General features: G+C 57.8%; 1 protein-coding gene across 3 annotated transcripts; it reads left to right on the forward strand.

Annotated features, from left to right (window-relative positions):
- Positions 1-197: 197 nt before the first annotated feature.
- PRR12 (proline rich 12) lies at positions 198-27,328 on the forward strand. 3 transcript variants are annotated; one of them, XM_027619964.2, is made up of 14 exons: positions 562-764; positions 2,301-2,413; positions 3,434-3,595; positions 3,680-6,996; positions 7,747-8,413; positions 10,652-11,055; positions 18,907-19,023; positions 19,246-19,379; positions 19,694-20,166; positions 23,567-23,692; positions 23,814-23,911; positions 25,043-25,189; positions 25,286-25,381; positions 26,316-27,328. In XM_027619964.2, exons 1-14 carry the CDS (start codon positions 679-681, stop codon positions 26,460-26,462), a joined length of 6,087 nt encoding a protein of 2,028 aa, XP_027475765.1. In that variant the 5' UTR covers positions 562-678; the 3' UTR covers positions 26,463-27,328. The 3 variants fall into 3 exon arrangements, with proteins under 3 accessions (XP_027475768.1, XP_027475765.1, XP_027475767.1); XM_027619967.2 differs by lacking the exon at positions 2,301-2,413 and having other exon boundaries at positions 198-764; XM_027619966.2 differs by lacking the exons at positions 562-764; positions 2,301-2,413 and adding an exon at positions 2,777-3,046.
- Positions 27,329-27,772: the final 444 nt, after the last annotated feature.

Here is a 27,772-nt window from a genome sequence, read left to right on the forward strand (position 1 = left end):
TGCGCGCGGCGGAGTTGGCTTTCTGTACAAACGCTGCGCCCTACACCCCCAGGCCCTGCTAGCGCTCAGTATCTCTCTCTCTCTCTCTCTCTCTTTTTTTTTTTTGCATTTGCACGGGATTGTGGGAGGAAGCGGAGCGCAGCCAGACACCCCGCCGCCCGCCCCCCCTTCCCCTCCCCCCTCCCCCAGCCGCCTTGTGCAAAGATGGCTGCACCGTGAGCGCAGAGGAGGAGGAGGCGGCGGCGGCGGCGGCGAGAGAGCGAGCACCCAGCGCCCGCACCCACCCCGGGGCCGCCCGGGACGCCCCCTCCTGAGCGCGCGCCCTCCCTTCTCTCTTGCAAGCGCCGGGGCAAAGGCGGAGACAGCGGGGTCCCTCCTACCCCCCTTTCCCTCCAGGGGGAACCCCCCTTCCCCCCTCCTTGGCTCGGCGGCTGCACCCCCCTCCCTTGCCCGCCCCTCCGCCCCTCCGCCCCTCCGCCCCTGCCCCCTCCCTCCCCAGCCCGGGGCCTTCCCGGGTCTTCGGCGGCTGCAAAGAAAAAGAGAGAGAGAGAGAGAGAGAGAGAGAGAGAGGAAAAAAAAAAGCAGCAGCGGAGGGAGCGGCGGCGGAGGAGAGCGCGCGCGCGCCCCCTCCCTCCCTCCCTCCCTCCCCCTCCCCCCAATTTCCACCGCGGCCAATTCATGGACAGGAACTACCCCAGCGCCGGCTTCGGGGACCCGCTCGGCGCCGGGGCGGGATGGAGTTACGAGAGGTCAGCGAAAGCTAGGTAAGGAGCCGAGGGTGGCCTGGAGGAAGGGGCCAAGGGGTGGGGGCCCAGCCGGGCCGGGCCTGGCCCGCCTGGCGACGCGTGCATCGCAAACTCCCCTCCGGCTTGCAAGGGAGCGGCCTTCCTCGGTTTGCAACAACGCCGCCGCCCCAGTTTGCAAATTGCAAACTCCGCCAAAGCCAGCTCCGGCATGCAAAGGGAGAGATGCAGCGGGAAAATGGGGGTGCAAAACAATTTCGGACGGAAAGGCCCTGGGAAGGTGGGAGGGACTGGCGAAGCAAGGCCTGGATTTCCCCCCATCCTTGGATTCCCGGCTTGCTGATCCATACCCCCTGCGCCCCAGGCTCTGCTCTTGCAAAGGTGGGATGGAAAGGAGAATTAGAACGCAGACCTGGGGGGCGCCCCCCCTCCCGTCCTATTGTTCCGGGACTGCGCGAGGCCGCGCCACTCGGCCTCCCCCCCCCCCGAAATTCCGCGCGCAGAGTGGGCACAGGGCCCCGCCCCCTTTCCAAGCTGGGGTTCTGTGGGGGGGGTCCTGGAATCTGAGACACGCCCCCTTTAGCTCCCCCACCCCCAAAGGCAGAGAATCCTAGTTGATGGCGAGGAGTGGAGTATTTGACCTCTTGAGTCCGAGCCATGAATCGGGGCCGTTGCATGGGAAGATTCAGATGTTTCCCTGGTGTGTGGTTGTGTGTGTGAGCGTGGGCCCTGTTCGTGCTTAGTTGGTAGCCTGCTCACCTGCGAATCAGCCCCTTTCCTGCTGTTTATGTCCTGCCCTCACTCTTCACCTGTCCCCAGCCCCCCGCCCCCTGGGTTTCCCAGCGTGGCTGGGCATGACCCCACATGTGTTAGGATTTTCCATTTGGGACGTAGCGCTCTGTATGTCTCCTTCCCCACCGGTGAGCTGGATAGTCGTTTGCACACATACCTGGGTTTGCAAGGGCTCATGCATTTGAACCTCAACCCCGGGGGATGGACGTTGTTCATGTTCGCACTTGTACCTGGTACTTTCCCCTAGTCCTATCCCTTCCCCACCCCCCATCCCAGCCGTTTGGGGAACAGTCTACCTCCTGCTCCCGACTCGGTTTGCATCACCCCATGAGGTTCAGGGCCATGTGTTCCCACGTGTGTGCCGTAGAGTGGCCGTCCTTATGCATCTCTCAGGTTGGCCCCAGGGCCTTGTGTCATCCAGGGGGTGGTGGGCTCTGTAGGAGGTCCATGCCTTTCACATTTTTAACTTGAGGCACTTTCTCCGACTCTTCACCCTCTTCTGTTTGTCTCGTCGCTGTGCATGGCTGTGTTTGTAAACGTGAGACTATCTGGGCTCTATTTATTGGGGCTCGAGTGGGGAATGTTTCATGACTCTTTTCGTTGGGTACCCCGATTCCCTTGTCTTCTTTCCTTTAGGGCCCAAGGTTCCTTAGGATAACCCCCAGTCAGCTGGAAGATTCCCCCCCACACCCCGGGGGATTTGCTGAGTTCCCTTCTCCTAGGGCAACCTCGGAGGACACCCTAACATCTCTCCCTTCCCCCCAGCTTGGTCTATGGCAGCTCCAGGACCTCGCACCCCGAGACCGACATCTTACACCGCCAGGCCTACGCGGCCCCCCACCCACTGCAAAGCTATGCCACCAACCACCACCCGGCAGGTACGGCCCCCGTCCTGCCCCGCCTGGGCTGGCCCTCCCTCTGAGGCAGCTGGTTGGCTGCTGAAAGTTCCACCCCTCCTAATTGGCCGTGTCCTGTGTCCTGGCCCGCCCCTTGCTGCCTCTCCTCTGATTGGTTGCCTCTGAGGCTGCTGGTCCCTGCTCAATTTCACGCTGGATTCGTCCACCCTTGTCTCTGGCCCCGCCTCTTTCGCTCCAATTGGCCCCGTCCCCTCAGCCCCCAAATCCCACCTTCTCTTCCAGGCTTTTCCTTCTCTCTATCCCACCCCAGTCCTTTTCCTCTGGGTTTTGCCCATCCTCTTGGTTCCTTGGTTATGTGAATTCTTTCTTCCTGATTCCTTTTCTTCCTGATTGGCTCTAAGTCTTCGGACCTTCCCTTTTTTTCCCGGGTTTGCCCACCACCTTACTCTTCGCCCTGTAGTCGTGCCTCTGGCGCTTCTGATTGGTTCCCTTCTTCCTTGTTGAACCAGCAAGGAGATTATATTGTCCGATTTGGTCCTTAACTTGCCTGGTTGGCTCCTCACCTTTTTTCTTTCCCATTTTTTCCCCCCGGGATCCTCCCACTTCTAATCAGCCCCTTTCGGCCTGCCCTCCGGTCCTTCTAAGTGGCCCCAGGTACCCCATCCCTTCCCCTTCCTTGCTAGAACTGCCCAAATCCTTTTGTGTCTCCCCTGCCCCCGCCCCATAAGAATTCTGTCCCGTTGCACCCACTTCCTTTGAGTCTGGGTGTTTCTCCTCCTTTGCCTACCTTCCCTCCCCTGGGCTCCCTGCTCCTACGATTGGCGTACACCTCATCCTGCTTTTTGGCTCCCCTTTTCCCCTTTGTTGTCCTCGGCCCTGTCTCCTTAGTTTGGCTGTGTCCACTTTATTCTCTTTGAGTCTTCCTCTTTGCTTCTTCCAGCCCTTTTCCCTGACCCAGCTTGCTTTTGGCCTCCAACTTTTCCCTTTCAACGCTGCCTCACAAGCCCACTCAGCTGACTCTACCCCCTTGTCCTTGGCCAGGCCTCTCTGGACTCTTCGACACTGGCCTCCACCACGCGGGCTCAGCAGGGCCCGACGCCTCCGTCATGAACCTCATCTCAGCCCTGGAGTCCCGGGGCCCCCAGCCTGGCCCCTCTGCCTCCTCTCTCCTCTCCCAGTTCCGCAGTCCTTCCTGGCAAACAGGTAAGCCCAGCGCCGGCCCAGGAGGGCCAGGGTGGGGCTGGCACGTGGTCCGCCCTGACCTGTGGTCTTCTCCATCGTCCCCAGCCATGCACACGCCAGGCCCCACGGAGCTCTTCATTTCAGGCGCCCTGCCGGGTTCCAGCACCTTTCCATCCTCCTCTGCCCTGTCGGCTTACCAGCACCCGGCTTCCTTCGGCAGCCGCCCCTTCCCAGTACCCTCGTCCCTCAGCCTCCAAGACCCCCCGTTCAGCCCCCCAGCTAATGGGCTCCTGTCCCCTCATGACGTGTTGCACCTGAAGCCCTCACAGGCACCCACGGTGCCATCCTCGCTGGGCTTTGAGCGCCTGGCGGGGGGCGGTGTCCTGGGGCCCGCTGGTCTCGGCCCGGCCCAGACCCCTCCATACCGCCCCGGCCCCCCAGACCCTCCCCCACCTCCCCGCCACCTCCCGACTCAGTTCAACCTGCTGGCTTCCTCTTCCGCCGCTGCCGCTGCCGCCGAGCAATCCTCCCCACAGCTGTACAACTTCTCGGGTGCTGCCCCAGGCCCCCCGCCACCCGAGCGGGCCCTGCCCCGCCAGGACACCGTCATCAAGCACTACCAGCGGCCAGCCAGTGCCCAGCCCCCGCCGCCCCCGCCACCAGCCCATGCCCTCCAGCACTACCTGAGCTGTGGAGGCAGCTATCCCTCCATGGGCCACAGGGCTAACCTGGCCTGCAGCCCCCTGGGCGGTGGGGAGCCCTCCCCCGGTGCTGGCGAGCCTAGCAAGGCTGGGCCCAGTGGAGCCACGGCTGGGGCATCGGGCCGGGCTGCAGGCCCCGAGGCGGCTGGAGGAGGTGGGGCAGGGGGTGGCGGTGGAGGTTACCGCCCCATCATTCAGTCGCCCGGTTACAAGACGGGCAAAGGCGGCTATGGAGCAGCTGCGGGCGGTGCCAACAGGCCCCCACCACCCCGTTCAACGGCCACGCCCAAATGCCAGAGTCTGGGTGGGCCAGCAGCGGCCTATGCCACTGGGAAGGCCTCTGGGGCTGGTGGGGCAGGTGGCCAAGCCTATTCCCCTGGTCAGCCCCAAGGGCTTCTAGGACCCCAGGCCTATGGGCAAGGGTTTGGAGGGGGTCAAGCACAGGACTTGAGCAAAGGCCCTAGCTACTCAGGGGGGCCCCCGCAGCCCCCCAGTGGTCCCCCGCCTCCCGGCCTAGCCACGTGTCAGAGCTACTCCCCAGATCAGCTGCAGGGGCAGCTGTATGGGGTTCAGGGCGAGCCATACCCAGGCCCAGCTGCCCACTCCCAGGGGCTACCCACGGCCAGCCCCTCGCTCAGCTACAGCACTGGCCATTCCCCAGCGCTCTCAGGTCACGGCGGTGGCTGGGGGCCCAGCTCCCTGGGGGGTGGTGGGGAGGCCAGCCCTTCTCACATCATCCGCCCACTGCAGTCACCGCCTGCCCCCGGCCGCCCGCCTGGAGTCGGCTCTCCAGGAGCCCCTGGCAAATACCTGAGCTCTGTCCTGGCCTCAGCCCCATTCCTGGCGCCTCCAGGAGCCGGCAGCTACGCAGCCGGAGCAGGTGGCTACAAAGGCAAAGCGGACGGCTCGGAGCTGCTGGCTGGGCCTGGTGGGCCTCCTGCTGAGCGCACAGAAGATGAGGAATTCCTCATCCAGCATCTCCTGCAGGCACCTAGCCCCCCGCGGACCTCAGGGGCAGATGGCTTGGTGGGTGAAGATGGGGCAGCGGATGCTTCCAAGGGACTTGGGGGTAGTGGTGGGGCCGGGGGTCCACCAGGCACACCCTACGAGCTGGCCAAGGAAGACCCCCAGAGGTATCATCTACAGAGCGTCATCCGTACCAGTGCCAGCCTCGATGAGGGCGCCACAGCAGCCCTGGAGCTGGGCCTGGGGAGGCTGAAGGAGAAGAAGAAAGGGCCAGAACGGGGCGGCGAGACCCCGGAGGGGCTGGCCACCTCAGTTGTCCACTATGGGGCAGGTGCCAAGGAGCTGGGGGCCTTCCTCCAAAAGAGCCCACCACCCCCACCTCCCACGGCTCAGCCTGCCCAGCCCACACCCCACGGTCTCCTCCTGGAGGCTGGGGGCCCTGACCTCCCACTGGTGCTGCCTCCACCTCCCCCCCCACAACTGCTCCCCTCGGTCCTCAGCCATGCCCCCAGCCCCTCTCCCAGTGCCCCAAAAGTTGGCGTTCATCTCCTTGAGCCGGCCACCCGTGATGGAGCACCCCAGCCGCCCCCGCCGCCGCCCCCACCTCCACCACCCATGCCCCTCCAGCTTGAGGCCCACCTCCGCAGCCACGGCCTGGAGCCTGGTGCCCCCAGCCCCCGCCTGCGACCTGAGGAGAGTCTGGAGCCACCAGGCGCCATGCAGGAATTGCTTGGGGCCTTGGAGCCACTGCCCCCGGGGCCTGGTGACACTGGCGTGGGCCCACCTAATACCGAGGGCAAGGATCCCTCCGGTGCCTACCGCAGCCCCAGCCCGCAAGGCACCAAGGCCCCCCGCTTTGTGCCACTCACGTCCATCTGTTTTCCTGACTCCTTGCTCCAAGATGAGGAGCGCAGCTTCTTCCCCACCATGGAGGAGATGTTCGGTGGAGGGGCAGCGGATGACTATGGCAAGGCAGGGCCGCCCGAGGACGAGGGTGATCCCAAGGCGGGGACTGGGCCACCTCCAGGCCCCCCTGCCTATGATCCCTATGGGCCCTACTGCCCGGGTCGGGCGTCTGGAGCCGGGCCCGAGACGCCGGGCCTGGGCCTGGACCCCAACAAACCGCCTGAGCTGCCCTCCACGGTCAATGCGGAGCCTCTGGGCCTGATCCAGAGTGGGCCACACCAGGCGGCCCCACCACCCCCACCTCCCCCTCCACCGCCGCCGCCTGCCTCAGAGCCCAAGGGAGGCCTGACCTCGCCCATATTCTGCTCTACCAAGCCAAAGAAGCTGCTCAAGACGTCCTCCTTCCACCTACTGCGGCGCCGTGACCCACCCTTCCAGACGCCCAAGAAGCTGTACGCCCAGGAGTACGAGTTTGAGGCAGATGAGGACAAGGCCGATGTGCCCGCTGACATCCGCCTCAACCCTCGGCGCCTGCCTGACCTGGTGTCCAGCTGCCGCTCCCGCCCGACCCTCTCACCCCTGGGTGACATCGACTTCTGTCCACCCAACCCAGGCCCCGATGGCCCCAGGCGCCGTGGCCGCAAGCCCACAAAGGCTAAGCGCGATGGCCCGCCCCGGCCCCGGGGTAGGCCCCGGATCCGCCCATTGGAGGTCCCCACCACTGCTGGGCCAGCCTCAGCCTCCACGCCCACTGAAGGGGCCAAGAAACCTCGGGGCCGGGGCCGTGGTCGGGGCAGGAAGGCCGAGGAGGCAGGGGGCACACGGCTGGAACCCCTAAAGCCACTTAAGGTGAGGGGGACTGGGGTCGGGATGGCTGAGGTCTAGAGAAAGCAAAAGTTTTGGACTGCAGTTCTGGGGCAGGATGGGGGCTGTGGTTTATGTTCTTTTTTTCTTTTTTTAAGATTTTTATTTGAGAGAACGAGAATGAGAGAGAGAGAGAGAGAGCACATGAGGGGGGAGGGTCAGAGGGAGAAGCAGATTCCCCGCCGAGCAGGGAGCCCGACGCGGGACTCGATCCCGGGACTCCAGGATCATGACCTGAGCCGAAGGCAGTGGCCCAACGAACTGAGCCACCCAGGCGCCCTGTGGTTTATATTCTTGAACCTGTGAGGAAGTGAACCTGAGTGTTGAGATTCTAGGTTTCCACCATCAGAGAGATCTGAGAATTGAGACTTTGGGGGTCTAGAGGGAGGCCCATGGTATTGGAGCTTGGGTTCTTAGGTTCTAGGTCTCAAAGGACCTGCGATTGGGGGTTTCTCAATTGCTGGGTCTCGTGGGAGGAGGGGCTGGAGGCTGGATTCCCGGGCTGGAAGCAAAGAGGGATCAGTGAGTGCTGAGGGAGGAACTCCAGTCCTGTCATTCTGGAACGCGAGAGGAGGGGGTCTGTGGGCTTGAATTTTAGGGTTCTACAGGCTGAAAGTGAGAATTTGACCTAGGTCTTAAGGGAAGGTTGGGGGCTTGCACCTCGGCCTCTGAGCTGGGAGGGAACTTGGGGCCCCAGACTTGTGGACCCTGACTCCCCACTTCCCCGATATCTAGATCAAGCTGTCTGTGCCCAAGGCCGGCGAGGGTCTGGGAGCCTCCTCTGGCGATGCTCTACCCGGTGCTGACCACAACAGCCTGGACTCCAGCCTGACCCGGGAGAAGATTGAGGCCAAGATCAAGGAGGTAGAGGAGAAGCAGCCAGAGATGAAGTCCGGCTTCATGGCCTCCTTCCTGGACTTCCTCAAGTCAGGCAAGCGTCATCCGCCGCTCTACCAGGCTGGCCTGACACCCCCACTCAGCCCCCCCAAGAGCGTGCCGTCCTCCGGGCCGGCCCGTGGCCTGCAGCCCCAGCCTCCTGCCACCCCTGCTGTGCCACACCCGCCGCCCGCTGGCGCCTTCGGGCTGGGGGGTGCGCTGGAGGCGGCCGAGAGTGAGGGGCTAGGGCTGGGCTGCCCTTCGCCCTGTAAGCGGCTGGACGAGGAGCTGAAGCGCAACCTGGAGACGCTGCCCTCCTTCTCCTCGGACGAAGAAGACTCTGTGGCCAAGAACCGGGACCTGCAAGAGAGCATCTCCTCAGCCATCTCGGCACTCGATGACCCACCCCTCGCTGGGCCTAAAGACACTTCCACCCCAGATGTGCCCTCCTTGGCGACTGAGGCTGCGGTGCCAGGGCCCCCCCCTCTCCCGGGGCTCCCTAGTGCCAGCAGCAATGGCACACCCGGTGAGCTCTGGGAAGATGATTTGGGGGTGGGATGAGGCTTTCCCTGTTATTCAGGTCACTGGGTATGGTTGTGCAGGTCGTGCACTGTTTAAGGGGCATCATTCACATTGTAGATGAAGTAGATTTGTGTGTTTACAAATTGAGAGCAAACAGGTGTTGCGAGAAAGGTATCATTTTCTAATTTGTCCATAGGTGCTAAGTATGCTAGGGCGCCCCCAAGGTGGGCACTGGAGACTGGTGGGAGACAGAGCAGGTTATAAGTGACCGGGACAGGTGGGAGACAGGGTACTGAGAGAGCTTTGAAAACCGGCAGGGGTTCAGGGGCCCAAGAAGGAGCTAGGATTTAGAGGTGTGTGGCAAAAGACAGAAGGACGCCTGGGTGGGGGAGGGGGGTATAGGGAGAGACTGGAACATTGATTAATGGGGTCTTGCGGGGGGTGAGAGGGAAGGGCTGGGGGTGCGGCAGGGTCTGGATGGTGTTCTGTCCTGAGAGAGGCTTTGGACAAATTTTAAGGTGCTTTGATGGGGGAACGGGGGCATTGATTTGGAGAAGGGCATTTGTGGCAGTTAATGAGGGGGCTTGAGGGCTCAGAGGCGTCCTAGGGAATGGAGGGGGCTTCTAGGGGATTGTAGGAAGGTGGGAAACGGAGCAAGGGAGCGAGAGGGTGCGAGGCTGAAGCAGAGCTGAGAGATGCTGGGAGCTTCTGAGCAGAGTGTCAGGATTTGCTGAAATGGGAGTGAGCACCGGCTTGCGAGAACCTTGGAAGGGTCAGGAAGGCTCATAGCTAAGGACACAGCAACAGAGAAGAAGCAGTTTTAGGAATCAGGAAGAATTTTAAGGCGTTAGAGGGGGACGCTAGAAAAACCCATGGGGAGTTAGTGGGAAGCAGAGGGCATGAATGATCCCCAGAGTAGAGAGCAGTCCGAGGAAAGGGCAGGGAAGATCTTGGATGGAGAAGGACAAGATCCCCCCCTGAGCAGGAAATGAGGTAGAGGTGCAGATGGAATGATCGGGGAATTGGGAGGGAAGGTAAAAAATGGGAGGTGAGAGCCAGCAAGGGCTTGGAGGCAACTAAGAGGTGTTAAGGACTAAAAGGGGCAACAGGATGAACATTCAGGGGCTTGGAATTACCGCTGGAGCTGGAAAGGGGTCTCAGGGAGGGATTTTGACAGAGCAGAAGGGCTTTGGGGGAGTTGAGGAGCTGTTGGCATAGGAAGAGACATTCAGGCACAAGAGAAGAGGTGCTAGGGATGGTGAATGGCATTCAGGAACTAGGAGCCGTGTCAGGGCAAGGAGCTTTGTAGGGACTTGGGGCAAGAGGCAGTTGAGGGATGAGGAAGGGGTGGTGGTGGGACAAGGGACGACTGATTTTGATGGAAGGACATTGGGTAATGGTATCAGACCACACTGAGGGACAGAAGGTGAGAGTATGTGGAAGCCAGGAAAAAGATGGGGAAGGACAGAGCACCCTGTTTGGGTGGGAAGGCTTATTAGGACATTGGAGAAAGAAGTTAAGGGAACATGGGCTTCCTGTGGTTGTCTGGGGACAGAAGTGGTATGAAAAGTCCTGGAGGGGAGGGCGGCCATGCCTGGTTGGCTCAGTCCGTGGAGCATTCTGTTCTTGATCTGCCGGGTTGTGGGTTCCAGTCCCATGGTGGGTGTAGAGATTACTTGAAAGCAAAATCTTTTTTTTTTTTTTAAGATTTTATTTATTTACTTGAGAGAGAGAGAGAAGGAGAGATAGAGAGCATGAGAGGGAAGAGGGTCAGAGGGAGAAGCAAACTCCCCGCTGAGCAGGGAGCCCGATGTGGGACTCGATCCCGGGACTCCAGGATCATGACCTGAGCCGAAGGCAGTCGCTTAACCAACTGAGCCACCCAGGCGCCCACTTAAAAGCAAAATCTTAAAAAAAAAAGACAAAAAAATGTCCGGGAGGGGACAGGGGACAGATGAGCAGGCTCAGGGCAACAGCAGAGGAGTAAGAAGTGGAGATGAGTGGGATTTGGAGCAGAGATGGGTGTTGGGGTGTTAGGTGAAGAACTCCGGCTGATCCGAAGGGGTATGGGGGTGCAGAGCAGGAAGAGGGCTGTGTCGGTACCCTGGGGAAGAGGAGCCTGAAAGGGCTGGGAGCAGACCTTGATCCACATTGACCGCAGACCTCAGGGACCCGTGCAGTGGGGGGCGGAGAGGGGGCCGCCCCGCGCCAGAGTCCGCCCTGATGCCTCTCTCACCCCCAGAGCCCCCGCTGCTGGAGGAGAAGCCCCCGCCCTCGCCGCCTCCCGCCCCGACGCCGCAGCCGCCGCCCCCGCCGCCCCCGCCGCCCCCGCCGCCGGCCCTGCCCTCGCCGCCCCCGCTGGTGGCCCCGGTGCCCAGCTCGCCGCCCCCGCCGCCCCTGCCCTCGCCGCCCGCCCTGCCGCCGCCCCCGCCGGCCGCCGCCCCCGCCGCGCCCGAGGAGCCCGCAGCCCCGTCCCCGGAGGAGCCCGAGCCGCCCGACGCCCGGCCCCTGCACTTGGCCAAGAAGCAGGAGACGGCGGCCGTGTGCGGGGAGACGGACGAGGAGGCGGGCGAGAGCGGCGGGGAGGGCATCTTCCGGGAGCGCGACGAGTTCGTCATCCGCGCCGAGGACATCCCTTCTCTCAAGGTGAGTCCGGCCGCGTCGTGTCTGAAAGCGGGGGCCGGGGGCTTTGGCCCCAGAGCGGTGATGGAGCGTCTGCTGGATGACAGCCCCGGGCGGTCCTGAATTCCCAGGCTGATGGGGCGGGAACATGCAGAGGCTGCGCGAGGCTCTGAGACGTGCGGTGTGTGTCCTGTAAATGAGAGGAAGGGATTGTTAACGTTTACTGCAGATATTCTGGGTGCTGGGGTTCTAGCAAGGAACAAGGCAGGTGCTGGTCTCAGTGAAGCTTCTAATATAATTGCACAAGCCAGGAGAGGCAGGCTCCTTTGCAGTGTATGGCATAATGGTGGAAACGTCAGGCCTTGACAAAACGTACCTATGAATACACACACGCATGTAATCTGTAAACGTAATAGCCGGCGACTGTCAGGCCACATCTTAAACTTTATGCAGATCGGCCCATTCCCTACTTCAGTGACTCTACTGCAGGGGTTGGCAAACTGGTCTCTGTGGGCCAAATCCAGTCCCCTGCCCTTTTTTTTTTTTTTAAGATTTTATTTATTTATTTGAGAGATAGAGAGCATGAGAGGGAAGAGGTTCAGAGGGAGAAGCAGACTCCCTGCTCAGCAGGGAGCTCGATGTGGGACTCGATCCCGGGACTCCAGGATCATGACCTGAGCCGAAGGCAGTCGCTTAACCAACTGAGCCACCCGGGCGCCCTGCCCTTTTTTATTAATAAAGTTTTATTGGCACACAACCCGTGCCCATGCATTTACAAATCCTCTAGGGCTGCTTTCCCCATACAGTGGCAGAGTGAGGTAGTTCAGGCAGAGCTTAGCTGACCCACCAAGCCAAAAAAATCTTTCTTCTTTTTTTTTTAAGATTTTTTTTTTTTAAGGTTTTATTTGAGAGAGAGAATGAGAGAGAGAGAGCACATGAGGGGGGGAGGGTCGGAGGGCGAAGCATACTCCCTGCTGAGCAGGGAGCCCGATCTGGGACTCGATCCAGGCACTCCAGGATCATGACCTGAGCCGAAGGCAGTCGCTTAACCAACTGAGCCATCCAGGCGCCCAAGAATTTTTTTTTTTTTTTTTTTTTTTTATTTGACAGAGAGTCAGCAAGAGAGGGAACGCAGTCGGGGGGAGTGGGAGAGGGAGAAGCAGGCTTCCCGCTGAGCAGGGAACCCGATGTGGGGCTCCATCCCAGGACCCCGAGATCATGACTTGAGCCGAAGGCAGATGCTTAACGACTGAGCCACCCAGGCGTCCCCCCAGAAATCTTTCTTATCTGTTCCATTATGGAAAAAGTTTGCTGAGCTCTCTTGTACTGGGTTCACTGGACAGATAGATCTGGATCAGAGGATTAATAGTACCGGTGCGGGACAAGGGTAGGTGACATCAGATGCTCATGTAAGATTTCTCCCAGAACATGAGGCTGAGCAAGTGTTTGGTAGGTCAGCAAGCCATTGTCACCTTGATGGTGACAGCAAAGACTAGGGCCTTTTTTTCATATTAGTCACTGTGATGGACTGAGTATTGACTGTGGGGGCCAAGAACATGTTTGGCCCTTGATGTACATTATCGTGTTTAACTTATTCTGTGGTGGTGTTTCTTCAGACGGAGGTATTGTGGGATGAATTAATTATACGGTTTAAACAATTATCGTTATGCTTTGCTGCTTCGTATGTTCTGTGAGGTGAACTTAGTGTGTCTTTTGCTGTATGATTTTTAATCCGTCTTATTGCGGAAGAAGCAGAGCAACTAGAATAATGGGACTGTATGTACCCATTACTCAGCTTCCACCATCGTCCCCTCCTGGCTAGTCCTGCGTCCTCTCTGCTCTAGCACATTCTGCCCCCTGCCCTACCCCACCAATTCCAGACGTCATGTTCTGTCATCCATGCCTTGTCATTTTTTTAGCATGGTGGTTGCTTCATCCAAAAGAACATTGATAAAAGGTAATAGGGAATTACAAAGTAAAATGCTAGGGCGACTGCTCATGTTCCCAAAACCAGCCAGCAATCATAAAATTCCCTGGTCCCTCCTCCTGCATCCCTTATGGTCTTTCTCACTCCCAAACATCTTGTGTACGTTATTTCATTTTTTTGGAAGAAATGTATTTTAGGGAGAGAGTGCACAGTGCGGAGGGGCAGATGTAGAGGGAGAGGAAGAAAGAGAATCTCAAGTAGACTCTGTGCTGAGCACGGAGCCCAACGCCGGGCTTGATCTCACGACCCTGAGGTCATGACCTGAGCCAAAAGCAAGAGTCAGAGAGATGCTCAGCCAGCTGAGCCACCCAGGCACCCCATGTTATTTCATTTTAACTTCGTGATTTCTGAGACTGATTTGATCCTCAGCTGGGACAGGTGAGGAAGATAGCGAATGAACAGCAATGATAGGAACAACTACCAACTCCTCAGGACAGGATTTGGGACATATCAGTCAGAATTCAGAATTTAGCTTGATCTTTTTTTTTGTTTTGTTTTTAATTTTCTTTTAAGAGATTTTATTTATTTATTTGACAGAGAGAGCACACAAGCAGGGGAAGGGCAGAGGGAGAGGGAGAAGCAGGCTTCTGCTGAGCAGGGAGTGCGAGGTGGGGCTCAATCCCAGGCCCCTAGGATCATGACTGAGCCAAAGGCAGACGCTTAACCAACTGAACCACTCAGATGCCCCTTGTTCTTAATTTTTTTTAACTGAGCTTTATGCCCAACGTGGGGCTAGAACTCACGACCCTTAGTCAAGAGTCACATGCCCTACTGACTAAGCCAGGCACTCCCCATTTTTTTACTTTAAGTGTGGTAACCTTTACATACCACAAAATTTATCATTCTAACCATTTTTAAGGGTACCATTCAGTGGCATTAAGTATATTCACATTGTTGTGCAGCATTCACCGCTGTCTCTCAAGCTTTCTCTTTATTTATTTTTTTAAGATTTCTTAAATTTATTTGGGAGAGAGAGAGAGAGAATGAGTGGAGGGAGGGGCAGAGGGAGAGGGAGAAGCAGACTCTCTGCTGAGCAGGGAGCCCGACGTGGGGTGCGATCCCAGAACCCCAGGATCACAACCTGAGCCAAAGGCAGACGCTTAACCGACTGAGCCCCCCAGGTGCCCCGAAGTTTTGTCTTTTTAATCATCTCTCATGACAGGGATTACTCTTCCCATTTCACAGGGAAGGAAACTGAGGTGCCAAGTACTAAAGCAGCCTTCCTAGACTTTCATGGCTTGGGACCCAGCTCTGTTGGCCCCAGGAGCCTGGGCTGTCAGCACCCGATTCAGCCTTTCCCTGTGTACATTCTATCAAATGTTGACAATGGCAGTGGCAGATGCCGGGCGGGGGGGGGGGGGGGGGGGGGGGGGGGGGGGGGGGGGGCGGCGCCCAGCACTGGGCTGAAAGAACAGGGCTTTTACAGATGAGGCAGTTCACGTTCAGAGAGAGGGACTCATTCGGCTGGTGGGTGCCGAGCCGGGATTGGAGCCCCAGCCATCCGACACCACCTCCCAGATGGCACGGGGCCGGGCAAGGATTCAGATGTTTAAAATACAACATGAGTGTGCATTACAATGGGGGGACGCACAACCCCAGGACTGAACCACTCCTGCAGACGTTGGAGACCCGCTGGTGTGCTTGGAGTCAGGGCAGGCTGGCGGCATTGTTGCTGAGAGCCCAGCTTTGGCCTTGACCCGACTGGTTCAAATCCTTGCCGCTTCTGGGCTGGGCTGGGCTGGTGTCGACCCTTCCTGACAATGAATTTCCTCATTTGCAAAATGGGGGTGATCCCGTTAGTACCTCCCTCAGGTAACGGGAGGATCCAGGCATTAAAGCTCCACGGGACCGTGGGTCGCACACAGTAGGTATGCCATATGCTTTGCTTGGGTTACTCATCTCTGCAAAGCTTGGCAATTTTTTTTTCTGTAAAGGGCCCGCTAGTAAATATTTTAGCCTTTACAGGGCCCAGGGTCTCTGTTATATCTTCTTGTTTTGTTTTTATGATCCTTGAAAAATTAGGAACCATTCTTAGCTTATAGATCTGTGAAAACGGGCAACAGGCCATAGATTGCTTCAGAACAATGGTAGTCCAGTAGAAATATTATGAGCTGTATACATCATTTCAAGCTTTCTTGTATCCACGCTTAAAAAAAAGTGAGGGGCGCCTGGCTGGCTCAGTCGGTAGAGCACGTGACTCTTGATCTCAGGGCCTTGAGGTCAAGCCCTACAATGGGCGGGGAGACTTCTGAAAAGAAAAAAAGAATAAAAATAAAGTTTAAAAATGGGTGAGATTAGCCACAGGAGTGTATTTTCTTTAACACAGCTTATTTAAAATAATCATTTTAGCGTGTAATCAACACAGAAAAAGCTAACGAGATGTTTTACATTTTTTGCATATGAAGCCTTTGAAATCCTGTGTATGTTTTATACTCATGGAACACACTCGGGCCAGCCGAATTAGCACAAGTCTGGCACCCCCCCCTCTACTTGGGCTTCCCCATCTATAAAATGGGACTGATAACATTAACTCCCAGTTCTTGGAGATGTTGAAGATTTAGCAGAATGTAAACGCTGAGCTCGTAAGAGTTTGTTGAGTGGAGAGAAGTGGGAGGGTGGTCCAGGCGGGGGAGCAAGGTGCAAAGTTTGTGTCGTTAGCAAAAACACGGAGTACTTGTGATGTGTAGGGATTCAAGGGGTTGAGTGGCTGGATTGTGAGTGCTGAGCCTGGGAAGGTGAGCAGGTGCCAGGTCATGCTGGGGTGAGCTCAGTGGGCACCTGCTTGAGAGTCCACTTTGGGTTTTCTGGCAGTGGGTAGGGTCCCTGGCTAGTAGGATGGTGGCTGGGGAGGTGTCTAGGTTTGGTGGCAGTCTACCACCTTGGTCCTGTGACACTGATTCCCCCATTAATGGACCATGATGTTTTCTTTCTTTTTCTTTTAAGTAGGCCCCACCCCCAGCGTGGAGCCCAGTGTGGGTCTTGAACTCACAACCCTGAGATCAAGACCTTAGCTAAGATCAAGAGTCAGATGCTTAATTGACCGAGCCACCCAGGCGCCCCAAAGCTTTCTTATTACCATCCTACTAGGTGTTTCTAGCTCATTCCCATCCTGCTGCTTACTGCCCTGGTGTCTGCTTCTCAAGAGTTCCGATTCCCAGAAGAGAATCTGATTGGTCCGGCTCAGCATTTGGGCCCAAGATAGGATTAGTGATTTGCGTGTAGATTGGCTGCCTGGTCAGGTCTCCTCCAATCAGCTGTGGCTTCCACTGGGCAGGGGCAGGAGCAGTGGGTGTGGTCCATGATAGGATTCCTGGTTGGAGATCAGGCAAGGATGATGCCAGGGGTTGAGCCCCATGACGGCGGAGAGGAAGAGTGGTTTTGGGAAAGCCACCAAGTTCAGTTGGGGTGTGGTGAGCCAAGGGGCCTGCGTCCAGCCAGAGAATCAGCCAGCGCTTTTGAGGAGGCTGATTGGGTAGTGGAAGAGACAGAGGGGATGGTCTTCCCTGGCTGGGAGGGATGCTCTGATGGCTTTCTCACAGGCTTCTGAGAACTAGAATGGGGAAGATCATGTTAACGTTGAGAGGCAAGGGCGCCTGGGTGGCTCAGTTGGTTGAGCGACTGCCTTCGGCTCAGGTCATGATCCCGGAGTCCCGGGATCGAGTCCCGCATCGGGCTCCCTGCTCGGTGAGGAGCCTGCTTCTCCCTCTGACCCTCCCCCGTCTCATGTACTCTCTCTCTCTCTCTCATTCTCACTCTCTCAAATAAATAAATAAATCTTTAAAAAAAAAACCAAAACATTGAGAGGCAAAAGCACCCATTTGTGGGGGCGTGGGGGGGGTACTGCATTTGCAAAAACCTGGAGCATCAGAAAGTCTGGGGTTCATCTGCTGAACTTGGAGGGATCTGGATGGCCTGCTCGGCAGGGACAGGAGAAGAGAAAGGAAACTGAGGCCAAATCTGGCTGTGCCAGATCGTGGAGCCTGCACTAGGGGCCCTGGAAGGTTTTGGAGCAGAGCAGGATGTGGTCCAATTCTTGGGCCTCCGACCTGGCTCCCCAAGGTCACCAGGAGGGAGGCCTGGGAACCATATGGTAGCCTGGAGAAAAGGACTTGGGGCCAGGGCGCCTGCATCCCTGTCTCATCCTGCCTCTTGTGACTTCAGCCAAGAGCTTTTTTAGACCTCGTTCTCATCAGGTTATTGTAGGCACTTCTTTGCCCTCCCCTAGTTGATCTGAGGGACACATGAAATCATGGCTGTGAAAACCACTGACCCACACTAAGAGTAGGCAGTGGATAGCTGGTACACAGACCCAAGTGTTACAGCTGCTGCCAGTGACAGACATCATTAATTGATCTCAGCACTTCTGCTGAGCCTGGTTCTGAGCTATGACCAATCTAATTGGAATTGTCTTCTGAATCCTGTTTTATCACTTGAGTGTGATTTCTTTGCGAGGACTAACTTCTGTTCATCTGTGGGTTATCACAGTACCCAGTGCACATTTTCTGCTGCATCTGTGTTTTTTTTTTTTTTTGAGATTTTATTTATTCGAGAGAGAGCGAGAAAGAGAGTGGGGGAAGGAGCAGAGGGAGAGGGACAAGCAGTCTCCACACTGAGTATGGAGCCCCATGTGGGGCTGGATCCCACGACCCTGAGATCATGACCTGAGCCAAAACCAAGAGTCAGACGCTCAATGGACTGAGCCACCCAGGTGCCCCCGTCACACTTCCACGCTGTCCCGTGTCATTGCTCAGCCCCTTCACAGAAGACATTGCCCTTCCGAAAGGACTTAGGTGTCGCCTCTTCCAGGAAGCATTCTTGGAGTCAGATTGCATTTGAGGTCCTTCTTTTAGGCTTCCACAGTGTCTGGGGTTCTGCCGTTAGCGTGTTTATTACTTGTGCTGTCATTCTTTTTTGGTGTCATGTCTGGCTCTCCTGCTGTGCCCTTCGCTCTCCCCAGATTAGACGCTCTCCCCAGATTAGACGCTGGGTCTGACCCACATCCTTCAGTTTGCATCATCCAGCCAGGGGGTCACACAAGTCTCGTGGTGGGGAGGTTATCTGAGTGTTGGGGGAGTGGAGACAGGGGAGCCTTCTATCACTGTGTCTTACCCCGTTGTGGAGAGGGGCATGAATTTAGTGGTCTCAGGTCAGCTGTCATCGTCTGTTCTTGGCACAAGCCACAGCCTCACCCTGTTTTGTTTATTTGCTACTTTGTTGCTTGTCTGCTTCTGTAATGAAGACCCCACCAAAGGCCTTGTCAGTCTCATTCACCACTGTACTACCCCTGCCTGCGCATCACCGCCCCCCCCTGCCCCCACCAGCACGGCATCTGGAAAATGGTGGGTGGGTGCTCAGGAGTTGACATTGCTTTAACTGAAGGGGCGTTGTGCCGTAACATTGTAACAACTAAAACTTGTAGCACAAGAAGGAACAGTTTGTTTGAGAGTCTTGGGTAAGCCTGGGGGTGGGGGAACGTGGCCAGCCTCGAGCTGCCTCCCCAGGACTGAGAACGTCCTGGGGCCAAGGGAGATGTGCCAGCCAGGGCGCCTGGGTGGCTCAGTTGGTTAAGCGACTGCCTTTGACTCAGGTCATGATCCTGGAGTCCCGGGATCGGGTCCCGCTTCGGGCTCCCTGCTCAGCGGGGAGTCTGCTTCTCCCTCTGACCCTCTCCTTCTCATGCTCTCTCTCTCTATCTCATTCTGTCTCTCAAATAAATAAATAAATAATCTTTAAAAAAAAAAAATGTGCCCGCCAGGGTGCGGTGATACCTGTTGACGAGAGTGCCTTTTCTCAAGGGGGTATCGAGGGAGGACACGGGGTCCGGAATTGGGGGCAGGAAGGGCAGGAGCAAGGGCTGACTTTGCTGGCCTCACTGCACCCCTCCTCAGCTGGCATTGCAGACGGGGCGGGAGCCCCCACCCATCTGGCGAGTGCAGAAGGCCCTGCTGCAGAAATTCACTCCCGAGATCAAGGATGGGCAGCGACAGTTTTGTGCAACCAGTAATGTAAGCCTGCAGAGGGGAATGAGGAGTCGGGGAGGCCTGGGGGAGGGGGTCCCCCTCATGCGTGGCTGGGATTCACCTGCTGTCCAGGGGGTGTCCCAAAGGGAGGCTCCACCTCCAGGAGGCTTCTGTGGGGGGCCCCGCAGCATGGGGCGAGTCTCGGGTGTCGGGCTGCCTGGCTGCGGTAGATGAAGGATTTCCCTGTGTGCCTCTTTCCTTCCATAGTATTTGGGGTATTTTGGGGACGCAAAAAACCGGTATCAGCGCCTTTACGTAAAGTTCCTGGAAAATGTCAACAAGAAGGATTATGTGAGGGTCTGTGCTCGGAAACCCTGGCACCGGCCCCCAGTGCCCGTCAGGTACCCTGGGGGCCAAGGGGCAGGCGGCGGGCAGGGTTGACGGGCACGGGGATGGAACATTCAAGAGAAGAGGTAGAGGTGGGGAGAGTGGACACAGGGTGGGGGACAGAGACCCAGAGAGAGAGAGAGAGAGAGAGAGAGAGAAAGAGAGCCAGGTCTGGGATGGGGGGAGACAGAGGCTCAGAAGAAACAAAGGTCAGGAGAGGAAGCTGGTTCTGTGCTCAAAGCTACGGGCTTAGATGGGGATCTGGAGGAGAATTTGGGTTTCTTCGCGGCTGCTGACTGCATACAGTCCCTTCTGCATTCCCTTCCAGGCGCTCTGGGCAGGCCAAGGGCCCCGTGTCTGCCGGGGGCAGCTCTGCACCTCCTCCCAAGGCCCCGGCACCACCTCCTAAGCCCGAAACCCCTGATAAGACAGTATGTGAGAAGCCCCCAGAGCAGACGCCTGAGACACCTGTGCCTGAGCCCCCTGCTGCTGAGAAGCCATCCCCACCACGGCCCGTTGAGAAGGAAAAGGAGAAAGAGCGGGTGACACGTGGGGAGCGGCCGCTTCGGGGCGAGCGGAGCGCAGGCGGGCGGCAGACTCGGCCTGAGCGGAGCCTCACCGCAGGACAGACCGCCACCTCCCGGCTGCCCAAGGCCCGGCCCACCAAGGTGAAGGCCGAGCCGCCCCCCAAGAAGAGGAAGAAGTGGCTGAAGGAGGCGGCGGGCAATGCCTCGGCGGGCGGGGGTCCACCAGGCAGCTCCTCAGACTCAGAGTCATCCCCAGGAGCACCCAGCGAGGACGGTGAGGCCCTCGGCAGCCACCGGGCGGGTGGGGAGGCATGAGGAGGTGAATCCCTGGCAGCAGGAGGAGGCATGGGCGAGCACAGTTCATGGGGTTCCAGGTAGTGTCAGCGAGACAGCAGCGAGAACTCATAAATTAAAATGATGGCGATATTTGTCAGTCATGTGGTGCCTGAGATGGCTGTCTTCTCTAAATGCTGTACCCAAGTTAACTTGTGTGACATTCATAGCAGGCTACAAAATAGATACCGTTGTTTTTAAAGTTCTTTTTAAAAATTTTTAAAAAGATTTTACTTATTTGAGTGGGGAGAGCACGAGCAGGGGGAGGGCGGGGGGAGAGGGAGAAGCCGACTCTCCACTGAGCACGGGCTCAGTCTCACACCCTGAGATCATGACCCCAGCCGAAATCGAGAGTTGGATGCCCAGCCGACTGAGCCACCCAGTGCCCCAGGGGTAGCTGTTTTAACAGAGACTAAGCGTGCAGGCACTCAGATGAGAGAGTGAGTTCTCTTTCCATCAAAGCACAACGTAGGTGGTGGTTTCCTAGAAAATAAGAGGCTCTTCTCAAGGTTGTCCAGGGTCTCTGTTTCCTTTCTTCTTGTTGTTGTGCCTTCCGCCTGCATGCTGTCCTCAAGCACGTGGTCAGAGGCAGCCCGGCAGCCCCAAAGCCACAGGCCTGCCGGTGGGAAGGGACTCAGGGGCCAACGAATGGCTGGACCTTCCTTTTAAATTGCCGGATCTGGGTGTGGCCCATATCCTGTCTCTCCTATCCCATTGGGCAGAACTCGGTCACATGGCCACACCTAGCTGCAAGAGAGCCTGGGAAATGTAGTCTTTTAACTGGGCAGGGTGATGCTAAATCAGGCCAGGTGGAAGCTGCAGGTCATGAAGGTGCCACAAGGGAGGAGATTTAGCAAAGGCCCAGGTTTGCAGGTCTTTCCTTCTCTGGCCCTTATCCTTTTTCTTAAACGATTTACAAACTTAAGTTTAATTGACACACCATATAGTTCACCGACTTGAAAATATAAAATTCAGTGGTTTTTAGTGTAGTCCTAGAGGTGTCCATCCATCTTGGCAGTCAATTTTAGAACACTTTCAGTACCCCAAAAGAACCCCTGTATCGATTGGTTATCACTCCCTTCTTTTGGACATTATACAAAAGTGACTCTTAACAACGTGTAGACTTTTGTGATTGGCTTCTTTCGCTCAGTGTAACATTTGGAGTTTAGCCGCCTGGTAGGTGTATCAGGACCTCATTCCTTTTTGCGGCTGAATACTATCCCACCACACGGATAGACCACGTTGTATGGATCCATGCACTCGTTGATAGACTTCTGGGTTGTTTCTGTGAATAATGCCACTGTGCACATGCATGGAGAGCTCTGAATTTCCTGAGCGCTGGAAATGGGGGGAACTGAACTCCACCCGCCTCTGGGAGCAGTTCCCCTGCCAGAGGCCAGTATGGGTCTGGGTCTGTCTCCCCTCAGCCCATTCGACCAGGAGTGAGTGGGTGTGACTCATGCTAGCTGACCTTAAGGCTTCCCTCAGCCCAGGAGCCCTCAGAACTAACCCTCTTTCTTGTCTGAGAGTGGTGACCCTCCGTGTGCCAGAAGCCGATGCTCTCTCCTTCCTCAAATTCGTAATAGAAGTTCTAGAAAGACACTGTGGTGACGGTCCTCTCTCTCTTCCTCTAGTCCCCTTCCATTTGGCTTCCTGAGCCCCGTTCTGCACTTATTTATTGAGTACCTCCTTCGTGCCACAAACGAGGTTCCAGCAGTGAACAGAATAAACAAAAATACGTATCCTCATGGGAGCTTACAGTCTAGCTGGGGGAGTCCATCAGATAAACACGTTATGTAACAGAACACAAAACAATGTGAAAAATGGTCAGTGTAAGGCTGGCCAGGCTTAAAGGCAGTTAAGAAAAGCACTTCTGGTACAGAGGATCCAGGTGGTATAGAGGGGGGTGTTTTCAGGGGATGGGGGAGTTGGGGAAGGCTTCTGGAAATGACATTGGAGCAGACATCTGAGTGCAACGGGGTTGGGGTTGGGTGACTGGGAGAGAGAACATTCCAGGCAGGGCGTGTCTGGGGATCAGAAAGGAGGCCAGTGGCTGGAGCGAGTGAGTAAGAGGAGAGGGTGAGACGTGAGGGCAGAGACGGAACAGGACCCGATCTTGGAGGGACAGGAGGCCTGGAGCTGTGTGGTCCCACTGGAAGGGTTTTACCCTGAGCGAGACGAGAGCCATAGGAGGGTTTGGGCCAAGGCCTGGTGGGGTCTGACTGCCCCTGCCAAGTGGTCGCTCTGGTCCTTGAAACGGCGGTCACCGAGGACCCTCCACGTGGATGAGTCAAATGGACATTTCTCATGCCACTTCCTGAGGGATATTTTAGGGCCATTCATGGCCGTCCTGCTTTTTTCTCCCCGATGTGCCTTCTTGGGTTTCATGTGAGTGTCCCTCAAGTCCTGACCTTGGCCTTGTTGCTTCACCTCTCACTTGGCAGGCTCAGCTTCCCAGTGAGCCTCGGTAGTTTCTTCCCCCTGGCCCCGCTCCAGGCCTCCCCCAAGCCCCCTCCCTCCAGATCCCACTGAGTTCCTTGTCCTAATTTCCCTGTCTCAGGGGCAGCCCCACTGGCTACTCAGTCGGCAGGCCAGATCTCCGGGCACACAAGCCTGTGCTCCCCCACCTCCAAAGCTGGGAAGTCCCCAGCTCTGGCCCTGCTCTTCTCCTGCTCCGCCATTTCTGGATCCGGTCTGTATGGCCCTGCTACTTCCTCATCCTTTCTTATGTGGTCCATTACCCTGGCCTCTGGTATCATCCCTCTGATCCGTCCCCTACATGGCCTCAGAGGGGTCTTTCTACACTTAACCCTTGCCCCTCCCCTGCTCACACCTCTTCCGTGGCTCCCTAGTACCCACCGCAGGTTTGGGGACAACAGGTGGGTGAGGCCCCTGTCTTCTTTACCTCCCACCTCCTCCCGCAGTCTTGCTCTTTGTGATCTGATCTCTCCGAGTGGCTTCACTGGTTTGGAAACCCCATTATGTTGCTGCTTTAGACTTTGTTGAAGCTACACTGAACTAGTCAAACATGAAGCTCCCTGGCCTGGAATGCTTTTTTCCCCATCAGTCAGGATTTAGCTCTTGGGTCACCTTGAACCAGCCTTTCCTGGCTTGCCAGGCCGAACTCGTGACAGTCAATGCCCGTGACGCCCACCCTTAGAGCATACTGCGCTGGGACGCGTTGGTCTGCCTCGGACTCGGAGCTCCCAGAGAACAGGGATTTCTTTCTGGCCCTGGTACTTAGAACATGGTCTGCCACCCAGGCGGCCTCAGATGAAGTTGGAATCATGAGCTTGTGTCCCATTCCCCGCCCTCCCCACCCCCCCCTCCACCCCACCCAGAGCGAGCAGTCCCCGGGCGTCTGCTGAAGACCCGGGCGATGCGGGAGATGTACCGGAGCTACGTGGAGATGTTGGTGAGCACAGCACTCGACCCGGACATGATCCAGGCCCTGGAGGACACGCACGGTGAGCCCAGGCCTGGGGAAGAAGGTTCCCCCACTCCTCCTCTGAACCCCACCCCCCTACACCCCCCACCCCGCCAGGTGGGGGGCTTCCGCTCCTCTGACGCCCCCTCCTGGTCTTGCAGATGAGCTGTACCTGCCGCCCATGCGGAAGATCGATGGCCTCCTCAATGAGCACAAGAAGAAAGTCTTGAAGCGGCTGTCGCTGAGCCCAGCCCTGCAGGTGCTTGTGGGGCCTGGGCAGGAGGGGTCTGGGGCCCAGCGGTCGGGCATGGGCGTGATGGGTGCAAGTCAGCCACGGCCCTTCCCGCAGAGCATCGGGCCCTGGAGGGGGCAACCACTGGAAGGGTGTGGCTTGTCCAGGAGCAGAGTTGAGGGCGGGGCTCCCGCAGGAGAGGGTCTCTGCAGACCTAGATGGAGGGCACTCGATGGGTGTGGAGAGGTCGTCGTGAAGGTCAGGGGAGGGCAGCTGGGAAAGCCCAGCAGAGTTTATGGAGCGCAGGTCTGGGGACAGCAGGTGGGCGAGACCTTGCTGGGGGACAGTGGTAAGCGGATTCTGACGGCTGCTCTGTTGTAAACACGGGCTTCTTAGCATCTCAGTCTTCACTATTAAGTCATCCTGTCTGGAATGGCCAAGGTCTCGGGGATGGAATATTCGGGCAGCTCTGAAAATTCTGATGGGGATCGTTGTGTGGGGCTGAGAATTTGGGGGTAGAATGTTAGGGCAACAGAATTCTGGGATGGAATGTTAGTCTGGCCGTAAAATGTCTGGGCGGATATTGGTCTGGTTCAGAAAATTCTTGGTGGGATGTTAGTCTCTCAGACGATACGGTTCTAGCACTCTGGCTGGGATGTTAGGGTAACTGAGAATTCTGGGAGTGAGAGTTAGTCTGGCTCTGAGAGATCTGGGTAGGATATTATTATGCCAGGGGGATATTATTATGCCAGGGTTAACATTTCCACAGTAGAATATTAGGATAAGTCTGAGAATTATGGGATGGAGTATTAGTCTGGTTTTAGCCTTCTGGGCTGGAGTGTCAGCCTGGCACTGGGGATTCTGGATTTTAGGATATCTGAAAATTTTGAGGAGGATGTTAGGCTAGGGCTGAGAATCCTGAGTGGAATATTAGGGGTCTCGGAGAATCTTGGGTGGGCCACAGAGCACATTATAAGGGTCACCAGACAGGTCTAGGCTCCTCTGTCCTTTGAGAGACCCAAGATTCCAGAGTATCTCCTCATCTGCAGTGTGAGGGAAACTGAGGCATCTGACAACTCGGGGATCTGAGAACTGAGTGGTGGGTTTGGAGAGTGTGGGTCCAGGGGGACGGCCCACTGACTGGTTGGCTTCCCGCAGGACGCCCTGCACACGTTCCCCCAGCTGCAAGTGGAGCAGAGCGGGGAGGGCTCCCCTGAGGAGGGGGCCGTGCGGCTGCGGCCAGCTGGAGAACCCTACAACCGCAAGACGCTCAGCAAACTCAAGAGGAGCGTGGTCCGAGCCCAGGTGGGGCTGGGGATGGGCGGGCGGTATGGACGCCTGGGGAGAGGAGCTGCCCCGCACTGGGCAGTGGGGTGAGGCTTCTCCGCTCCATCTGCCCAGGAGTTCAAAGTTGAGCTGGACAAGTCGGGATACTACACGCTCTACCACTCACTCCACCACTATAAGTACCACACCTTCCTGCGCTGCCGGGACCAGGTAAGCCCGCCCGCATCGCGCGTCGCCCTGGGCTTCGGCCCTACAGGCTCTGCTCTGGACCCCAGCCCCCTCCTCCCTCAGACCCAGGGGTCCAGGCCTCCAGGCGTCTCCTCCCTCAGACCCAGGGGTCCAGGCCTCCAGCCCCCTCCTCCCTCAGACCCAGGAGCCCAGGCCTCCAGCCGCCTCCTCCCTCAGACCCAGGGGTCCAGGCCTCCAGCCCCTTCCCCCCTCAGACCCAGGAGCCCAGCCCCCAGCCCTCTCCTCCCTCAGACCCAGGAGTCCAGACCCCCAGCACCTCCTCCCTCAGACCCAGGAGCCCAGCCCCCAGTCCCTCCTCCTTCAGACCCAGGAGTCCAGACCCCCAGCCCCCTCCCCCCTCAGACCCAGGAGCCCAGCCCCCAGCCCTCTCCTCCCTCAGACCTAGGAGCCCAGCCCCCAGTCCCTCTTCCCTCAGACCCCGGAGTCCAGACCCCCAGCCCCCTCCTCCCTCAGACCCCGGAGTCCAGACCCCCAGCTCCTCCTCCCTCAGACCCAGGAGTCCAGACCCCCAGCCCCCTCCTCCCTCAGACCCCGGAGTCCAGACCCCCAGCTCCTCCTCCCACAGACCCAGGAGTCCAGACCCCCAGCTCCTCCTCCCACAGACCCCGGAGTCCAGACCCCCAGTCCCCTCTTCCCTCAGACCCCGGAGTCCAGACCCCCAGCTCCTCCTCCCTCAGACCCAGGGGTCCAGACCCCCAGCCCCCTCCTCCCTCAGACCCCGGAGTCCAGGCCCCCAGCCCCTCCTCCCTCAGACCCAGGGGTCCAGACCCCCAGCCCCCTCCTCCCTCAGACCCAGGGGTCTAGCTCCCAGCAACCCCTTTCCCTGGAATATTGATCCCTAGACCTCCAGGCCCTGGTGGCCACCCACCCCAGCTCCCTGTTTAACGCCCTGCAGACCCTGGCCATCGAGGGCGGTGCTGAGGACCTGGGTCAGGAGGAGGTGGTCCAGCAGTGCATGCGGAACCAGCCGTGGCTGGAACAGCTCTTCGACTCCTTCAGCGACCTGCTGGCCCAAGCACAGGCCCACAGCCGCTGCGGGTGACCCCGCCCAGCCTGGGGGCGCCACCTCTTCCATGAACGGAGAGTTGGGACAGAACTGTGTCCTCAGGAGCTAACCCCCTGGGCCCCGTCGCCAGGGAAGGGGGGGGGTCATTGGTCCGGGTGTGTCCATGCTGCCCCCACAGGGCAGGGTTCAAAGTTCAACTCCTCCCCTCTCCCACGCCCCCTCCACTTCCTCCCCAGCCCTCCCGCTGTCCGGTGTACAGAGAAATTATTTATATATATGTATAAATGTCTATTTAGTAACGGTTTCCCTCCCCACCTTGCCCCAATCCTCTCTCCACGGCCACAGCCCCGCCCCCTCCACCTTGTACATAATGTATAGGAAAAGTCTATGTATGGTTGAGGGGGGCGGGGTGGCTTCAGAGAGCTGGGGGACCCCCTCCCCCCAACCCCCCCTCACAGGCCAAGATCTTTGCTAAAGGCCATTCCCTCCCCAGGGCATTCGGCATCGGGTGGGAGGGGGAAAACGCATCTTGTTAATTATTTTTAATCTTATTTATTGTACATACCTGGGGCGGGGGGCTGGGGAGGTGGAGGGGGGAGAAGGGTCCCCTCCCTTTGGCCCTCCCGCTCCTTTTCTACTGCGATTGTCTGTGTCTGCCCCCCCCCCTCCGCCGCCACCGCCCCATCCCCTTGTCTTCTGGATGTGGTTCTATTTTTTATCTGTCTCCTCTCCCCCCCCCCCCAACCCCTCTGCTCCTACCTCCCGACCTCCCTTTGTCTCTTGCTCTTTCTTGGGCTTCTGTACAACTCAACTTGTATACACTGTGTACACACAACCAGCCAAACGAAAACCCAACAGCAAACACTTTATCGGCTGGCTGGAGTGCCTCTGTCCTGCGGCGGCTAGGGGGCCCCAGGGGTGGCAGAGGCAGACAGGGTCTGGAACGGGAACATGGCTTCTCTGGAGCCCCTGGAAGCGGCCGGGCTGGGGTCATTGTATGCGTTACGTCTCACTGTGTAAAATTAGCCGCCCGCCCCCCCCCAGCCCCAAAATTTAGTGACTTAAATGTTTATCCTCTGGTTTCTGAGGATGAGGAACTGGGGAGCAGGTCAGCTGGGTGGTCCTGTCCCAGGGTCTGTTGTGAGGGTCCACTCAAGTCGGCCAGAGCAGCGGCCCTCCGGGGATTGACGGGTCGTAGGACCGGCTTTCAAGCTGGCTCACTTTTATTTATTTATTTTAAGATTTTATTTATTTGAGAGAGAGCACGAGAGGGGAGTGAGGGGCAGAAGGAGAAGCAGACTCCGCGCTGAGCAGGGAGCCCCACGTGGGGCTCGGTCCCAGGAGCC

This window comes from Zalophus californianus, chromosome 17, assembly GCF_009762305.2.
Source record: "Zalophus californianus isolate mZalCal1 chromosome 17, mZalCal1.pri.v2, whole genome shotgun sequence".
NCBI lineage: Eukaryota > Metazoa > Chordata > Mammalia > Carnivora > Otariidae > Zalophus > Zalophus californianus.

What these genes read in the sequence shown, in the direction of transcription:
- PRR12 (XM_027619964.2), top strand. Translation starts at nt 679, where the DNA reads ATGGACAGGAACTACCCCAGCGCCGGCTTCGGGGACCCGCTCGGCGCC. An exon ending in CGGCCCCCAGTGCCCGTCAG is followed by an intron (nt 19,380 to 19,693) that starts GTACCCTGGGGG and finishes ATTCCCTTCCAG; the next exon opens with GCGCTCTGGGCAGGCCAAGG. An exon ending in GGCCCTGGAGGACACGCACG is followed by an intron (nt 23,693 to 23,813) that starts GTGAGCCCAGGC and finishes CTGGTCTTGCAG; the next exon opens with ATGAGCTGTACCTGCCGCCC.